The sequence below is a fragment of the Rhipicephalus microplus genome, chromosome 9 (assembly GCF_043290135.1).
Source record: "Rhipicephalus microplus isolate Deutch F79 chromosome 9, USDA_Rmic, whole genome shotgun sequence".
Classification (NCBI taxonomy): domain Eukaryota; kingdom Metazoa; phylum Arthropoda; class Arachnida; order Ixodida; family Ixodidae; genus Rhipicephalus; species Rhipicephalus microplus.
In genome coordinates, this window is record NC_134708.1 from 49606591 (window position 1) to 49624299 (window position 17709).

A 17709-nucleotide genomic window follows, 5' to 3' on the forward strand; every position below is an offset into this window, starting at 1 on the left:
TTCTGCGTGAAACTCACCGGCGTCAGCATTTTGCGACCGTGGTGACTTTGAGCACGCGGTGCAAGTGACACTTAAACGTGGTTGCTGTTACGTTGAGATTACGTGCAATGCGGGGGGGGGGGGGGGAGTATACGAAGCGGTACAGAAAAGGTGTTTAAATACGCACATGCAAGTTGTTACTGTACACACACAACACGAAAATGCGTATGTGCAAATGGTCCTCATTGCGTCTTGCGGGGCTCAACAGCGTCGTCCGATCTCACAAGCAGGGGCACTGCCCAACCGTCACTGACTTATAAGGCGTTCGTCGTCGTTCCGCTTTGTCATGGTGCCCAACGTAGTTTCGCTGAACACTTATTGCTTCATCAACGCAATCCGCCGCACGACTCATGAATATGCACTCGTTCTACTGTTGAAACCCCGTGATGGACAAAAGAATTTGTAAACGTTGTTAAGAGTACAGTATACCTCCCAGGAGAACACTGCGTAAACAATAACGTGGCGCAGAGCACGGATATTGTCCGCCACGGCCCAGCACGAGACCTGGGGAGACACACATGCCAGAGCCAGCCGCGGCCGCTGCTATACCAGCTCCAACGCGCAACACGTAACCATAGCAACGTCGCCATTGTGCCCAGTGAATATGGCCGCCCTGATGTCAATTCCTCCACTCTTTTCACGCCGCGCGCCGGCTTGGCATGCCCTCTCCTACCTTCCCTTCCTCCGTGCAATCCGTGGAGCGAAGCCACCACATTTGTTTGCTTCTTTGCGTCAGTTATGGAGAGTGTGAGTATGGCACACGAGTCAAAACAGTTTCTTCTATCTAAATAAGGAATGCTTTAATTCAAATCAGTAAATTTACGGCATTAGCATAGTGATGCCCGCTTTCAGATCACAGAAACAATGATAGGCACATTCAGCTAGACTTGGCACATGATATGTCGATGCGGCAAGTTCAGGGTGCGATCATTACGCTGAAACAAAAAAGACAGTCGAGTTTAGACGACAAAATTTAGTGGCGCGATCATTATGCGAGTGCGATCATTACGCGAGTAAATACGGCAATCTAACACTCCATTAACGATACTAGCCGTTTTCTAAAGCAAGTTGTTAATGGTGTTGATTCGCGTGACCAATGTTAAGGTAACCTGCGATAATTATTTCATCTCTCTAAATGCATTCAAGCCGACAGCTCCTGGCTGAAAGCACTTCGAGTTTGTCGTTCGGTGCTCCGCCTTTCGTAGAGGGCCTTCATGATCCGGTCCAGTGTGGGAAACGGGAAAGATCGTTGTCCGGCCATGTCACAAGGGGAAGTCGGAGTCAACTCGGCATTCATCGCAGAAGGATCGCACAACGAATATTTGTCACTTGTCGGGCTGTCATTCTTCGTGATCTTGAGCAAATCGGGCTATCGTGGTGAAGGGCGAGTCAGGACTGAGCCGAAGAAGACGTGAGGGCTCCCGTCTCGCAAGCCTTCAGACGATGCCTGCACTCACGGGGCTGCACTGTCAAGATGCATGCCGTTGATCTATGGACTGCCTTGACTCGTGTATATTGAGCCTTTGTCTTGAAGGGCAAGTGAGGACGGAGCTGAAGTAGACGTGAGGGCTCCTGTCTCGCGAACCTCCAGACGATGCCTGCACTCACGTCAGTCCATAGGTGCTCCTTGGTCTTAGTTGCAACTGGAGTCGTGCTCCCAGGTCACAGCGGTGGTTACGCCTTGCACATCAGCTTTAGCAACGGCGGCTGCACAAACTCTTGGAAGCTACGACTACGGTCGAAAATCGTGAAGTCCGCTCCATCTCACCCCCAAAGGTCTTTTCTCCCGGGTTTCACGCCACCATAATGTAGAGAAAAGGACGAGATGCCGTGCCCATGGCGAAGCCCACCTGTCAACCTCTTCTTTTATTCGAATGCCCAGAACTAATCCTAATGATGATATCACCACTCCTAGTTTTCTACATAATTTTCAACAAAATCATCACTAGCTGAACATGTCCCATAGCACAGCTTAAGCAGTTGCTAGCCTTTGCAATCAAATGCCGAAATGCACTTCCAAACTTAAACAATATCCTTTGCAAGTATTACCCAGCATTAACAAGCAACGAGCCACTTCGGAAAACGTTCCACGACATGTTCGTGCATGCAAAAGTAAACCCGCTTTTTTTTTGGTACACATAATACCTAGTTGTCATCTAAGATTTAAGACCTGCAAACACCTTAAAGATTATGTAAGAATTAAAAGCACTAGAAGTGATTCATGCATAGTATAAAATCTAGTTTTACGTGCACTAGTTCAAACATTATCACTATGATGAAATATACATATTATCACAAACAGGACAAACTGTTAATGGGCATCAAGCAGGCATTACGAACAAATTACTGGAAGCAATGGCACAGCATTTTATAGTGGCAGAACACATCTTTAACGGTCTTAAACCTTAAATACTGTAGTCAGCTTTATGGCAAGAAAATATTGCTGCACCTTATTCACAAGTTTAATACATTCCAGCCAACAAATATAAGTGTTTCAAAAGGGTTTTTGAACCAATCTGATAGGGCACATACACAATAAAAGAACAATAAAAAATAAGCCATTCTTTAAGGAATTTCTAAGGCTAATTATCCCCATTGTCAGATAGTGCTTCCTTGAAGCAAGGATAATTCAGCAAAACATCTGATCCTTTTCTACCCTTTAATGCAAAACCCTCGCTCCCACCGGCACCTCATTTCTTACTGTTTCATGGGATTTTGATTGCTTGGCCCTTTTACTCTGGCGCAACCCATCATAGAAGAACGGCTTTTAACTCACCCAAATAAGCATGCAGACACCTCGTTTTCATCTCCCCATTTTCACATGTGGCCTCCCCTGCTTTGTTTCAGTTGGAGGAGAGGGTATGAAGAATATGCTGTAGGGATGCTGAGGCAGACAGGCTAAAAACAAGCGTCTTTATTAGGGGGAACTTGTACCCACGAGTCTAATGACTATGCTCTTCGAGACAAAGTAGCCGAGTGGCACAGATTCAACTATCTTCCTCTTCCTTGTAGCCCGAGGGCACCAAGACATGGCACATGCCAGCCGGGTCTTGCTGGTGCTCGTGCCACGATGATTGCGGTGGGCTACTTGAATGTGGCCAACCTGTCGTGGCATTATCCCCCTCCTCAGACGCAATGTCCCGATGCGTGAGACAGTGAAAAGATACATGCGCACTCTCACTTGTTTTCCGACGATCTGTCATGATAGGGCTCCATGCGGAGTACATGTACCACTTCCGTGGGATCGCGGAGTTTGAGCTCATGTGTCCAGCGGATCTGACTTCATAAGTGACGTCGCTGATACAGTTGAGTACTTCATAAGGGCCGAAGTATCGACAAAGAAGCTTTTCAGAGAGTTCGCTGTGGCGCACTGGGATCCATATCCACACTTTGTCACAGGGATGATAAAGTGCGTCACTACTTCGCTTGTTGTAACGACTAGAATCGACGCGCTGTTGACGACGTATTTGGTACCTTCCCATTTGTCGTGCTTCTTCGGCTCTTTGCAAGAAGTCATTCTAAGTCAGGTGGATAGCTGCTTTCGTCCTGTAGTGGTAACATGGCATCCAGTGGGGTGGTCACTCTTCGGCCGAATACTAGTTCGAAAGGGGCAACGTGGGTTGCTTCTTGAACGGCTGTATTATATGCGAATGTTACGTAGGGTAATATTTCATCCCACTTTTTATGTTCAACATCCACATACATTGATAGCAAGTCGGTCAGAGTTCTGTTGAGGTGTGCGGTTAAGCCATTTGCCTGAGGGTGATACGCTGTTGTTCTTCTGTGATCGGAATTTGTCACGTGCATCAGACATTGCATAAGGTCTGCAGTAAATGCGGTGCCCCAGTCACTAATAATGACGATGGGCGCACCATGTCTGAGCACTATATTGTTCACAAAGAACGTGGCGACTTCGGCACCTGTCGTACTGTACAGAGAGTCAGTCTAAGCATAACGGGTCAGATAGTCTGTGGCTACGACAATTCATTTTTTGCCTGCACATGGTGTTGGGAAAGGTCCTAGAAAGTCCATGCCGACTTGTTGGAATGGAGGGACTATTGGCTGGAGAAGGCCAGCTGGTTTTACGGCTGGAGTTTTGCGCCATTGAAATTGACGACAAGTTTTCATGTAGAGCTGCACTGATGCGAGCAACTTAGGCCAATAGTACTTCAGGCGAATCCTGGCGAATGGTCGACTCCCACCCATGTGTCCAGATGTTGGCTCGTCGTGGCATGCATGCAGAATTTCCTGTCGCATGGCTGTGGGCACGACTAGTAAAAACGTTCCGCCATGAGGTACGAAGTTCCTCCTGTAAAGGACACTTCCTCGAAGGCAGAACGTGGAGAGCCCTCTGGAGAATATACGAGAGACTTGAACGTAGAGACCCTGAAGGTTTTGTATAAGCGCCAGCAAATCAGGGTCATCTCGTTGTTTTTGAGCGATTTCGGATGCGTCGACAACGCCTAGAAACGGGAAGCCTTCCTCTTCAGGTACATTTGGATCGACGGGAGAGCGTGACAGCCAGTCGGCATCACTGTGTTTCCTTCCAGATTTGTATTAGTGTCATACTCCTGCAGCCTAAGGCTCTATTTTGCTAGTCGACCTGACGGGTCCTTGAGATTTGCCAGCCAGCATAGAGCATAGTGGTCACTGAGAACTCTGAACGGTCTACGATAAAGGTAGGATCGAAACTTATTTATTGCCCAGGTGACTGCGAGGCACACTTTTACAGTTGCAGGGTAGTTTGCCTCAGCTTTTGAGAGTTTGCGGCTGGCATAGGAAAACACTTTCTCTTGACCATTTTGCCACTGAACCAGGATGGCGCCGAGGCCGACATTGCTGGCATCGGTATAGACTTCAGTGTCGGCTCTCTCATCAAAATGGGCAAGTATTGGTGAACCCTGTAGTCATTTTCTCAATTCATCAAAAGCTTTCTGTTGTTCGCTTTCCCATGTGAAGGGCACGTCGTCTTTTGTCAGTTTTGGAAGAGGATCTGCAATCTCCGAAAAGTTTTCCACAAATCGCCTATAGTAGGCTCATAAACCCAAAAATCGACGCACTGACTTTTTGTTTCTGGGTGTAGGGAACCTTTGAACAGCGACTGTCTTTTCGGGATCAAGACGAACATCGTCAGAACTAATGATATGTCCAAGGAATCGCAGCTATTCTAAGCTGAAGTGGCATTTTTCGGGTTTGATTGTCAAGTTTGCTGACCGGACGGCTTGTAATACTGCGCGTAGTCGCTCTAGATGTTTTTCAAACATTGCAGAGAATAGCACCATGTCATCCAAATGCTTTAGGCATGACTGCCATTTCGATCCCGCGAGAACAGTGTCCATCATTCGCTGGAATGTCGCTGGGGCGGAACAGAGGCCGAATGGAAGTGCTTTGAATTCGTAGAGGCCATCTGGTGTTACGAATGCCGTTTTTTCACGGTCCCGCTCGTCGACCTCTATTTGCCAATATCCGCTTTTCAGATCCAAGAAGGAGAAAAACCTCGCGGATCGCAGCCGATCTAGTGTATCGTCGATACGTGGCAAGGGGTAGACATCTCGTTTAGTTACACTGTTCAGTTTTCGGTAGTCGACACAGAATTTAAGCATGTTGTCTTTCTTCTCAACGAGCACTACGGGGGACCCCCATGGAGTATTCGAAGGCTGGATGACATCATCCGAAAGCATCTCCTCCACTTGCTTCTTAATGATTTCCCTTCTTTCTGTGACACTCGATATGGATGCTGGCATATAGGCCTCGTGTCGTCTTGCGTTATAATTATGTGTTTCGTGATTAACGTGCGCTGGACCTTCGAGGCACTTGAAAAGCAATCAGAGAATTCTTTTATCAAGGCGTAAATCTGTTTCTTTTGACAGTGTCCGGAAGGCTCTGTTTGACGGTCACGGATGTGTCGATGTTGCAGGCCACTCTGGTCGAGTGGTTGACGTCGTTAAGCTCCATAGTTCGGTCGCCATACAGAAGTCGTGTCAATAGGGAATAACAGTGCCTTGAGCGAGGTGTTGAAGTTCATTGGAGAAATTTGTAAGTAGGACATCTGCACGACCATTCGTCAAGTGAACAAGACCCCGAGCTACGCAGATATCTTTGTTCAAAAACAGCCTTACATTTGTATCTGCTGTGCCTTCGGGGTTGTATACAATGCGTCAATCTCTACGAGCACCATTACACTGCAGCGTAGCAGCACAGTTACGTCATCATGAACAATGCGTAGAGCAGTTAGGCATCGTTCTTCAGATTTCTCTACAGGTATAGCTTGTTCAGTCGAAAATGACACGCTGGACCTACGTAGATTAATTAAAGTGCCATTAGCTCGCAAAAAATTCATTCCTATAATGAGTCTCCTTTAACATTCTGGTAGCACAATGAAATCGGCAACGTAAATGAAGCCCTGCATTTCAAGTCTTGCAGTGCATCTGCCAAGGGGCGTATTAATGTGACCACCTGCCGTGCGTACCTGCTATCAACTCGACTGTGTCACAACTTTGCTTAGCTTCTTCACCATCTTGTGACTTATCACTGAATAATCAGCACTGGCGTCGACTAAGGCATTCAGCTCCCATCCTTCCATTCTCAACTGCAAATATGAAGTAACACATTTTGGTTGCTGCACCCATTTACCGGAAATACACCGTCGCGGCCCTCAAGCCATATTGGAGGATTTTCGTAACTGATATTATCACTGGCATCACCTCCACAGGTCCCTTGCTTCAGTTTTCCGGGAGTAAACTTGGAGAACGATGACCAGGCTGCCTTGAAGGTGCACGTGGGCTGGATGACCGGTAGCGCATAGGCGATGGTGACCGTGACCAATGTTGGCGTAGAGGTAGTGAGTTCTGGCGCGTGGATAAATACTTCTCAAACTCCGCTGCTCATTCGCCGTTTCGGGGGCACGGTGCATACGACGGGAAGCCTCTTAATCCAGCCTGTCGGTAAGAGCTGTACAGATGACCCGCTTCGCCATAATAAAAACACAGAGGCCAGCGCTCGTAATCACGCCAGACGTCACTTTTCCTGGGCCTATGCTTCACATAGCTATGTGTGCTATGTGCTGCTCCTGGGGGCAGATAGGTAGCCGTTGGTTCCAGTGGACGAGGTGCGCTGCGTGCTGCAGGTGGGAGAGGAGTCGCCGCCATTGCAACTGCTGCATTGCTGTGTACTGTGGGTTGTCTGAGAACTTCAGAGTATGTTCGGATAGGTCGAACGGGCTGCAGCTCACGCTCTGGCTCTCGTATGACCTGCCTCAGTTCGTCACGAACGTCTGTAACAGATAGTGCAGTTGGAGTCTGGGGCATTTGCAGTCTACTCAGTTCCTTCCTAATAACTGATCTAATGAGCTCTTGCAGGGCTTCAACATCGTTTCGCACGCCTCCAGAAAATACCTGCGCAGATGCGCAGTTAAGATTCCAGTTGTACTGCCGAGCCCGCTGTTCCAGTGTTTTTTCGATGGCCGTCGCTTCCAAATAAAACTCAGCAACTGTGCTTGGAGGGTTGTGGACGAGAACGGCGAACAGCTCTTGCTTCACTTCACGCATTAGATGGCGCACCTTCTTATCCTCAGCCGTGTTGTAATCGGCACGCTTGAACAGACGTGGCAGCACTCTCGTTTGTGAGCTGGTTCCTCGATTGAAGAGCAGCTTCCGCCTTTTCTTTCTGGTCTATGTTCGCGAACGTAGTCACCGCTTGTCATCAAAATACCTCCCACGTAGGCAACGAGGTTTCATGGTTCTCAAACCATGTCTTTGCGAAGTCTTCCAGCGCGAAGTATACACGACGGAGCTTTTTTCTTTCGTCCCATCCATTCAAGCTCGCCACTCTCTCGAACAGGTCCAACCAATCTTCAACGTCCTCGTACGAGTCGCCGTGGAATACTGGCGGCTGGTGCGGTTGGCTGATGAACACTTGTGCCGGTGTTACCTGGCTAGTCATAGTGGTGGCGTCCATCATTTGACTTCCCCTTGGTGGGAAGTCAAATGATGACTGATACGTGAAGTGAAGAGGACTGAACTCAGGTGAGTCACCTCGAATACAGCGACTTGCCCTCTGGTGTACAGGAGTCACTTCCACGGGGTTGACACGCAAGTCGTCGGGGCTACGCTGTCTTGAGCTCGTGGGGCTTCGATTCATTACCCAGCACCTCCACCAGAAATGTAGCGATGCTGAGGCAGACAGGCTCAAAAACAAGCGTCTTTATTAGGGCAAACTTGTGCCCACGAGTCTAACGACTATGGTTGTCGAGTCCGAGAAGCCGAGTGGCACAGATTCAACTATCTTCCTCTTCCTCGTAGCCCGAGTGCACCAACGCGTGGCACATGCCAGCCGGGCCTTGCTGGTCCTCACGCCACGATGATTGCAGCGGGCTACTTGAACGTGGCCAACCTGTCGCGGCAATATAAAATGCACTAAGGTAGGCAATGGAAGACTGTCGGCCTTGTCGGTGCAACGTATCTGAAATGTTTTGTGGTCATTTGCTGATGGTTAGCACCATTGTATGTGTCTTTCCTTCATCTTGACAAATCTGCCGTACACAATTCAGATAAGGTAGGCAGTTGAAACCTTGAAGAGGTCCGCATGTTGGGATGATGGCACTAGCGACAAACCACGTTTACAAATTTTTGATTTCTTTAAGCTTGTGTTTTCCTCTCAACTCCTGTGTTTTTTGGTTTCATAACATGACACTTCTTATTGAAAATATAATAAAATTGCTACTTCCTTGTGTAATCCGGGTTAATAATAGCTAATTTTTGTCTGTATTTTAGTAGATCTTCAATGCACACGTTGTCTTGTTTATTTATGTCGATCACCTGTGCAACACATCCGCGGCACATACCCGCCCGTGGGTATGTGCCAATGCCTGGCTGGAAGTGTTTGACATACGTACGTGACGAGATAGTGACATTATTCATGTCTTGACCAGCGCATCGTATTCGTAAAACGATCTTACCCTCCCATACTAATTTTGGTTCACGCGAAGTTAAGGGGGTGACCACGAGACAAGGAGGTTATACTAAAACTACTGCAGTGGCGGAGGGGCTCTGTGGCTGAAGTGGATCGCCGCCATATTGCTCAGGGCAGAAAGGGGATGGGCGCATTGTAGCGTACGTGGCTTTCGTGTTGTTTTAGTGCCAGTAATGTTGCGTGTGATGCCTCTAATTAAGCAAGATGGTTTTGAACATGTCTGTGATGACTTTAAAAAACGACGATGGTGGGCTCTTGGGTAGTATTTGGCTACGCGAATCGTGTGAATCAGACACCAGGTAAAACCTTTCATGTGCAAGTAGGCACGCTTCGCCCGCTCGCTTTTCCTCGCATATTTTCATGACTACGACTGCATTCGCGCCTACATATACTTCCTATCGGCACCCAGGTGCACAGAGATACTTTGAATAATTTTTTGTACGTTTGAGGGTTCCGAAAGACGTCGTAATGCGCGGCAAATGAGAGTGCGCTATGAGGGAAGAAAGTTAAGCGTCAAAAAGAATCATGAGGACCTTTATTTAGAATACATTTTGAAGCAGGCTGCTTCGGTGAGACAAGGTAAATAACGAGACGACGGGCTTTCAAAATTACTACCGTGTTTGCATCGTTTCAATGCGCACTTACAAAAGCCAGTACACGAGTGTGCCTAACAGAAGTGAGCGCTTCGCTTTCAAAAGGTAGCTAACGTAGCCCGGCTCTGCATTTCTGGGATTTGGAGCTTCTTATATTTGGATAAAAAGCTCCAAAACAAAATCAAGAACAGTTATGTCTGCCATACATGTATTACTGCATTCTTGGTATTTTTATTCATGTGTTTCATGCTTGTTCTACTTAATTAGCTATGCACAGGCATATACAGGTTTCCTCAATTTATTTCTTGGATTCATGTAGTGATCAACAGTTTGCAGACAAAACTTTGCAAAAGAAGGTGATTTGTGGGGTTTAACGTCCCAAAACCACCATATGATTATGAGAGACGCCGTAGTGGAGGACTCCGGAAATTTTGACCACCTGGGGTTCTTGAACGTGCACCCAAATCTGAGCACACGGGCCTACGACATTTCCGCCTCCATCGGAAATGCAGCCGCCGCAGCCGGGATTTGAACCCGCGACCTGCGGGTGCGCAGCCGAGTACCTTAGCCACTAGACCACCGGGGCGGGGCAAAGAAGTTGATCTAATCAAATGTAGAATTGCCTTTTTGATTAAACTCTATACTTCTCATTACTAAAAGAACTTTGACCCACCATAATGTCCCAGTGGTTATAATGCTCGACTGCTCACCCAAAGGTTGCGGAATCAAATCTGGGCTGTGACAGCAGTATTTCCAATGGAGGCAAAAATGCTAGTGGCCTGTGTACTTAGATTTAGGCACACTATAAGGAACCTCAGGCAATTGAAATTTCCAGAACCCTCACTACAGCGTCCCTCATAACCACATGGTGATTGTGCCACGTACTTGAAAAAAGAAAAAAGAAAAAAACTGCAAAAACCTAGAACCTCACCCAGATACCACACCCAGTTACCGTTGCAGCGGTGCATAAAGGGATTTCAGGTTACGTCGAACATACTAATACGCAAGGGGAAATATTTCATAAGCTAGGTAATTATTTATTTTTCAGTGCTTAGAACCATAGCACTGGAAACTTTCACATGTATCACTTTTATGGCAAACCAAACCTTTAACTTCCTGTATTATATGCAATGTCATCTGAACACCTAAGAAATTCTTATGGATAATTATGTCTCTCTAAACTCAACAGCCGAGGATTGTGAAAACTTTTCGGGGCACCTTGGCCTTTTAATTCCTGAATTATCACACTGCCAAAAAAAATTCTTTTCTTATTTTCAGCTCTGAGTAGCAAGCTTGCATTTATTACGCCACAAAAATTACAGAAGACTAAGCTATGTTACTCAGGGGATCAAAAATGAAGGGAGAGACGTTGAGCATGCATTGAGAAGCTCTACCATCAGCTACACAACACCTGGTTCGAGCATGAAATTCTTTACAGAAAACAGTGCTAGATTTTCCCTGCTGAAAGCTATGTCCCTTGTGAGAGCTTCACAACCGGCGTTAAAGGCGGCACAAATTTCTTCACTTGCTTGCTCAGAGTTTTCCAGCATGTCGTGAATTTGCAACACTCGGCAGTAAAGAGTTTTGTTTTTTTATAAGGTCACCTTCTAGCAGAATAAATCAGTCAAGTTACCTCCACATTAGGAACACTGGCACCCCTGCCTTTCAGGGCTTCCTTGGGATGAAGTCCTAAGATGTGGCGATTGAACGTGCTTCTTCGGAAAAAAGATGCATTACAGTAGATGCAGGAATATGGACGCTCTCCTGTGTGGGTACGAGTGTGCACTACGAGGCTGCTTTTTCGTGCAAAGGATGTATCACAGTGGCCACAGGAAAAGGGACGTTCGCCTGTGTGAGTGCGCATATGTCGCTTCATGTTGCTTCTGGATAAAAAGGATGCATCACAGTGGCCACAGGAAAACGGACGCTCTCCTGTGTGGGCGCGCACGTGACTACTGAGGTTGCGCTTCACTGAAAAGGATGCATCGCAGTGGCCACAGGAAAAGGGACGTTCACCTGTGTGGGTGCGCATGTGCAGCACGAGGTTGCGCCTCTGCGCAAAGGCTGCATCACAATTATCACAGGAAAATGGACGCTCTCCTGTGTGGATGCGCTCGTGACTCCTGAGATCCCGCTTTCGTGAAAAGGATGCATCGCAGTAGAGACAAGAGAAAGGACGCTCTCCTGTGTGGGTGCGGATATGTTGCTTGACTTGGAATCTGGATGTGAAGGATGCATTGCACTGGCCACAAGAAAAGGGTCGCTCTATAATGCGGTTGGGCATGTGGGTGCGCATGTGCTGCTTCAGGTTACATTTCTTTGAAAAGGATTTACTGCAGTGAACACAGCAAAAGGGACGTTCTCCTGTGTGGGTGCGCAAGTGTTCCTTCAGGTTGTGTTTCAGTGAAAAGGATGCATTGCACTGCGTGCAGGAGAAAGGACGCTCTCCGGTATGAGTGCGAATGTGCTCTGTGAGATGGAATTTCGCAGTGAAAGTAGCCGGGCAAAGGTGACACTGGAAGGGATGCTCCCCTGTGTGTCGGCGAAGGTGTACTCTCATGTTCGCCTTAATCCTGGTTGTATATGCACACTGACGGCAGGAATGCAGTCCATCTTCTACAAACACGAGTGAATGGTACTGGTCCTGAGATGCCGCAGGCAAGGAACCTGTTTACCCACAGGAAGCACAGCAAGGTAATGCTAATCAGATATTCCACACACATAGAACTAGACTTGAGCAGCAAAATAACAAAAATTTCTGCACTTATAAATCAGTTTATACGACAACCTTTGCCAGTGCAAATGTGTTACTTTAACAAAGCAGTACATTTATTCAGGACATGCTTAATACAAGTTGCCATCTGGGTCATTCCATGTCAAATCATCCAGTGTTTTTCTGACCCTATTGAATATGGCTGAAAAAGTTTCCTCATGTTTTTTTGAAGTTTGAAACTCATCCTAGTCGTTTTTTCCATTACCAAAAATTCACCCTCCTATTTATGAAAGTCTGCAGTGTGGCGCCGACTGAGATAGAGAGCGTCAAAGAACAATATATTTTTAATGTTATTAGAATGCATGCGATAAAATGGTATTTGCCGCAAGGTAATGAAGCGACTTGACTGTAAAAATAATGACTCAGTTATGCATATCAATTCTCCGAGGACTTTCCGACGATAATATCGAATTAGATTGCCGATTCACGAATTTGTTATCGGGAGCACGGCAAGCTCGAAGGACACAAATCTGCTGGTGTCCTGTTTAACATATTACAAATTAACAATAATTTAGGCACGAAATTTGTAGCAAATGGTCTGAAAAATTGCAAACTTCAATTTTTGGGGGAAAAAACTCCTCTATTCAGTGTGAGAAAACCCGTATTGGTGATAGACTAAAAATATGCACCTCATCTGAAAGCTCCATGTGTTAGCCAAAAATTAATGATACTACAAAAAGCTATTATTTTACAAACTTGAAAAATATTTTTCTTTAGGTTGTGTATCTCCACCAGATTTTCGCCTACGTAAATGAAGCGGAATGTTGCACTTGCAAGAGCAATCTTCAGCAGAAACCCACTGACAATACAGACGGCAAACTTGGTGCTTTCAACTAAGAAGTCGAAATGGGAGTGGGGCTACCATATACATTCCATTGTCAACAGAAGTGCACTATAAGGAATGTAATCAGTGTGGCGACTTCTAAATCAGCCATCCAGCTTATACCCGTGCCACACGGGCAGAAAAAATGGCATTTACCGCCGAATGCCTTCAGATTTATTGTCATTCGCGCGGTGCCACACGGGCGAACAAAATGGCATTTATGCGAATGCCATTCGAATGCCATTCGCCACCAACTGCCTTCGCCAGAACTCAGTTGACTGAGAAATGCCTACTCTCGACGACACAGCTCGCGAAGTGCGATTTACCTGAAAGTATATAAAACAAATCATATTGAGCTAAAAAATGAAATTTCCCGTCTTTTATTTGCACTAAAGTCTTAAAAAGATGCTTTGAACGTTATACGAAGAAAATAAAGTATTGATAATGAAACGCTTGTCAATTTTAGTGTCTATTTACGCTGTGGATCTGACTAGTGTTGGCTTAGGTTGCTACGGTCGGCTGCAACGTTGTAAAACAAAGCAAGAAACTAAAACTTGGGACAGCGTAGTACGCTTATTTCTACATTTGATGATTATCTGATGTGTATGAAGCCTGTAAATGCTTCTTAATTTTTTTTATTGCTATTTACTCAATGCTCACTTGGAAGGTGCTGTGATCGACATCATCAAGTCAAATGTCATTCGCTTTGGACGTGTAGCAGCGCCGGCGAAACGAATGTCATTCGGGAACTGAAGGCCTTCGCCACCAAATGTCATTTTCTATGCCCGTGTGGCACGGGTATTAGAGATTTACAGTCACAAATGCTACTTTCCTGGGGAGTTCTGCAAATATTGAAGGTGTGTTTTATGCGCTTAATAAAAATATTTATTCATATTCAGTATGTAAGTCTTATGGCACGTTATTAGCATTGATGCAGTGCATAGATAAACTCTATCGCAATACAAATGCTTCATTTTTTTTTTCGCTTTCAGGCGAGAACCCTGCTCCCCAAGACAAAAAGCCTGTCGTATGGCTACACAAGTGAAAAACAAACTTATATTAAAGAGACACTAAATTCAAATAACAATTTACGTCAGAGTGAAAGCTCAATGTATGACAACATCTAAGACGACAATATTACCTACAACAGTGCCCTACTTACCGAGAAATTAGTTAAATGCACAATAAAAAATACGCCGCAGTAGGACATTCTCAAAATTATCCCAATGATATCAGGCGGACTGCCTACAATTAGTCACTAGTAATCGATTTAGCTGCGCTATATAAAGAACCTTCCATGCATCAAGAAAGGCAATAAAATGCTATTTGTTTGTTTCTGTTTGATTCATGTAAAAAAAAAAAACTGCCAGACAATTCTATGGGGAATGGTACGTGTGGTTGAAAAAATTCAATTTTCGGTAGTTACACTGGACAAGTGGTGCCATCTACCGAGGCGCAGTTTATCCAAACGATATCTGCGATCTCGGAGCCAATGACGGGAAATCGATCAATGGCCGTTGTTGCTCCTGTGGCTCCGGCTGCTTTCGGTGTACTGCTACAATAGAAGTAAAGCCGGGCAACGTTGTGCATGGCAATAGTGACGTGAGTCAGTTTGGTCGGTCCACTTTTTAAGGCGGGTAACTTGAAGTGCGCTAACCCTATGCGGACCACTAAAACAAGATTTTATTTCAAAATAGGCCCTTCCTTGGCTAGAAAGTGACACTACGAGGTTTCTGGACCGCTACTTCAATCAACGTTAACTTAATTGTTGCCTTTAGTTTAAGAACTGGTAGTCGAGTAGATAGTCTCGTTTATGTTGGAAGTGAGGTATTATTTATACTGTAAACTTTACAGCAGCTTGATGGCTCATCTGAGAATCTTCACCAGCGGCATAGCTAGTAGGGGAGGAGAAGTTGCTTAACTCCCACTCTACCCACGCAGTCTAGATATTTTTCAGTTGCACATGCGCACACATGAAAACACACACATGAACGTGCATAAGGTATGACCCCAATCACCTCCGCCCCCCCCACACACTGTTCATCCAGCATGGCGGTCGTTAAGATGATTGCCCCGAGAGAATAGTGTACTACAACGCAGTGCACCTATTCTAGAACACTATGCCGAGAGAGACGGTACCGGAAAGTACACTGTTGGCGAAGAGTGCAATTCTCAGCGCTTCAGTGGCCCTTCCATTTATGTTTTTGGGAAATTAGGGGAGGGCTAACACACCAAATTAGGTCAATAAATGCCGGGTAGCACATTTTGTAGATAAATATGCTCAAAATAGTAAATAAGGCCCGCACGTACGCACTTCGCAATGCTGGCTGCGTGTAATCGTGTGCAATGCCTGGTATCATGTTTGAAAAGTACTATAATGGGAGCCTCAGTAAAAATTTATCAGTAACCACACAATTATGAGGCATAACAGTGCATAGCTTTGGATATTTAGCCTACCTTGGGCCCGCTATCGTGCACATATGTCTAAGTACATGCACCTGTAGTATTTCGCCTACACCGAAGTGCGGCCGCTGCCGCCGAACGCACATTTTATCACTAACCCATTTAACTAATTTTTAATGCTTTGCATAGAAACATCTATACAATCGAGCAGATGAAAGGCACCAAATAAAATATGAGCAACATTTAGTATGAAACAAACAGGACGGCTACATATTGTGCATTCATTGAACACTTCTTGGATTTCACTGCTATAACGCGACTGTAATAAGCCTAAGCCTAATGAAACAATCACCACATCGGCTGGTAAGATTTAAGAGGCACTCCTCAGTTTATTATAATCATGCCAAAGATTACCAAATAAGCTGTACGTTACCTTCACAGAGAGTAACTGTATTCGCATCATGTCCATCATCAACACTGGGCTTCACATCCACCAATTCCATAACTTCATCCGTACTATGCCTGCGATCAACAATCGGCTTCAAGTCCACTGTAACTTCATTGGCATTGTGTCCGTGATCAACACACGGATCCACGTCCTCCGCAATTTCATTCGCATGGAGCCCATCATCAACACTGGGCTTCTCGTCCAGCAATGCCATAACTTCATTCGCATAATGTCCGTGATCAACTAACGGCTTGACGTCCGACGTAAATTCATACGCATCATGCTCAATGTTCGGCTTAACGTCCATCGTAACATCATTCGCATAATGTCCGTGATCAACAGTAGGCTTCACGTCTACCGCAACTTCGTTCGCGTAATGATTTTCGTCAACCAAGTCTTCAACACTCGGTTTCACATCCGTCGATGCACTAGTCGCTGTCAGAATGCCGTCCATTGCACCACTGCCTCCTCTAGTTAGGAGGCTATGAAGTATAAAGAAGGCCATTATTACGCGCGTTTCACCTAGAGGACGTCGCCCGTCGCGGTTTCACTTTACGCAGCGGTCACGAATAATGTTACCACTGACACCTTGAATAAATAATGCAAACAACACCAGGATAACACATTCAAAACTCCCAGATCTGCGAGACGCGGACGCATAGGTAGCATAGTTTTCTGGCTATTATTGGCTATACTTCTTTTTCCGTTGGGTGAATGGATGAATGAACGTGGCTGTACCCTTTAAATTAGGCGGCGGCTAGCGCCACCTAGCTGTATTTTTAATGAACTAACCACAAGATTTATCTTTTTTTCATTAAATAGTAAAGTTGAGGACTGGTACTTTGCAGTGAAGGGTTTAATTTTCACTCGTGCCGTGACTTTAGCCACCATTCAGATAACCTTCTTGTTAATGCTACCCGCTTAATGTCTATCTTGCACTCCCAGTTCCTAAATCCCAGTGCTTTGAAAAACTATGCGCCACCCTGAACTCTAGGGCGAAGCCCTTTACAGAGCATTATCAGGTGTTCGGCAGTTTGCTCCAACGTTTTTAGAACAATTCAGTTTCACAGCTTCCCATAGGCGCCCACTATCCGGCGCGGCCGCATAGCGTGTCGCGGCCGCTAGGGGCGCTGTAGGCATGCTTTGCTCCGCACTCTGCGTGTCGTCTGCTACACCGGAGGAAACGCGGTGCGGCGCGGCCGTGTTACCGCTCGCATTTCAAAGCGTTTCGCTTTGCTGGCGGAACAGTTCGTGCCAAAGCAGCAGTTTCTTCGTACACATGCATTTCATTGTTGCTGCGCCCATTTTCATCTGGTGGAATTACGTGTCTGGGCTCCATCTATAGCTACCGTCGCCAGCACATTCTTATGTGGGCATAGGCGGCCTCGCGCGAGCATAACTGTAAAAAAAAGACACCCTTCAAAGAAAACGTAGATGCAGTAAAACTTTTTAAAAGCATAGTGCTCGTGTCTGATGCCACATAGTCATCCGCCGTTTACCGAACAGACTCGTCAATCTGATTTCGGTGTTTTTTTCCTTTCCTATTCCCGTGAATCTTATTTGAAGATAACATGGTGAGAATAATAATACTGAGAAAGTAAAAATGGCAAATTCAGGAGGAACATATATTTTCTTGCACATACAGAATAGTATTGCATCG

General features: G+C 45.9%; 1 protein-coding gene across 1 annotated transcript; it reads right to left on the reverse strand.

Moving 5' to 3' along the window:
* Nucleotides 1-10862: 10862 nt before the first annotated feature.
* On the reverse strand, nucleotides 10863-16748 carry LOC119186742 (uncharacterized). Its single transcript, XM_075873611.1, has 2 exons — nucleotides 16035-16748; nucleotides 10863-12269 (listed from the first exon to the last, which is right to left on the reverse strand). Exons 1-2 carry the CDS (start codon nucleotides 16552-16554, stop codon nucleotides 11227-11229), a joined length of 1563 nt encoding a protein of 520 aa, XP_075729726.1. The 5' UTR covers nucleotides 16555-16748; the 3' UTR covers nucleotides 10863-11226.
* Between the last annotated feature and the right edge of the window lie 961 nt (nucleotides 16749-17709).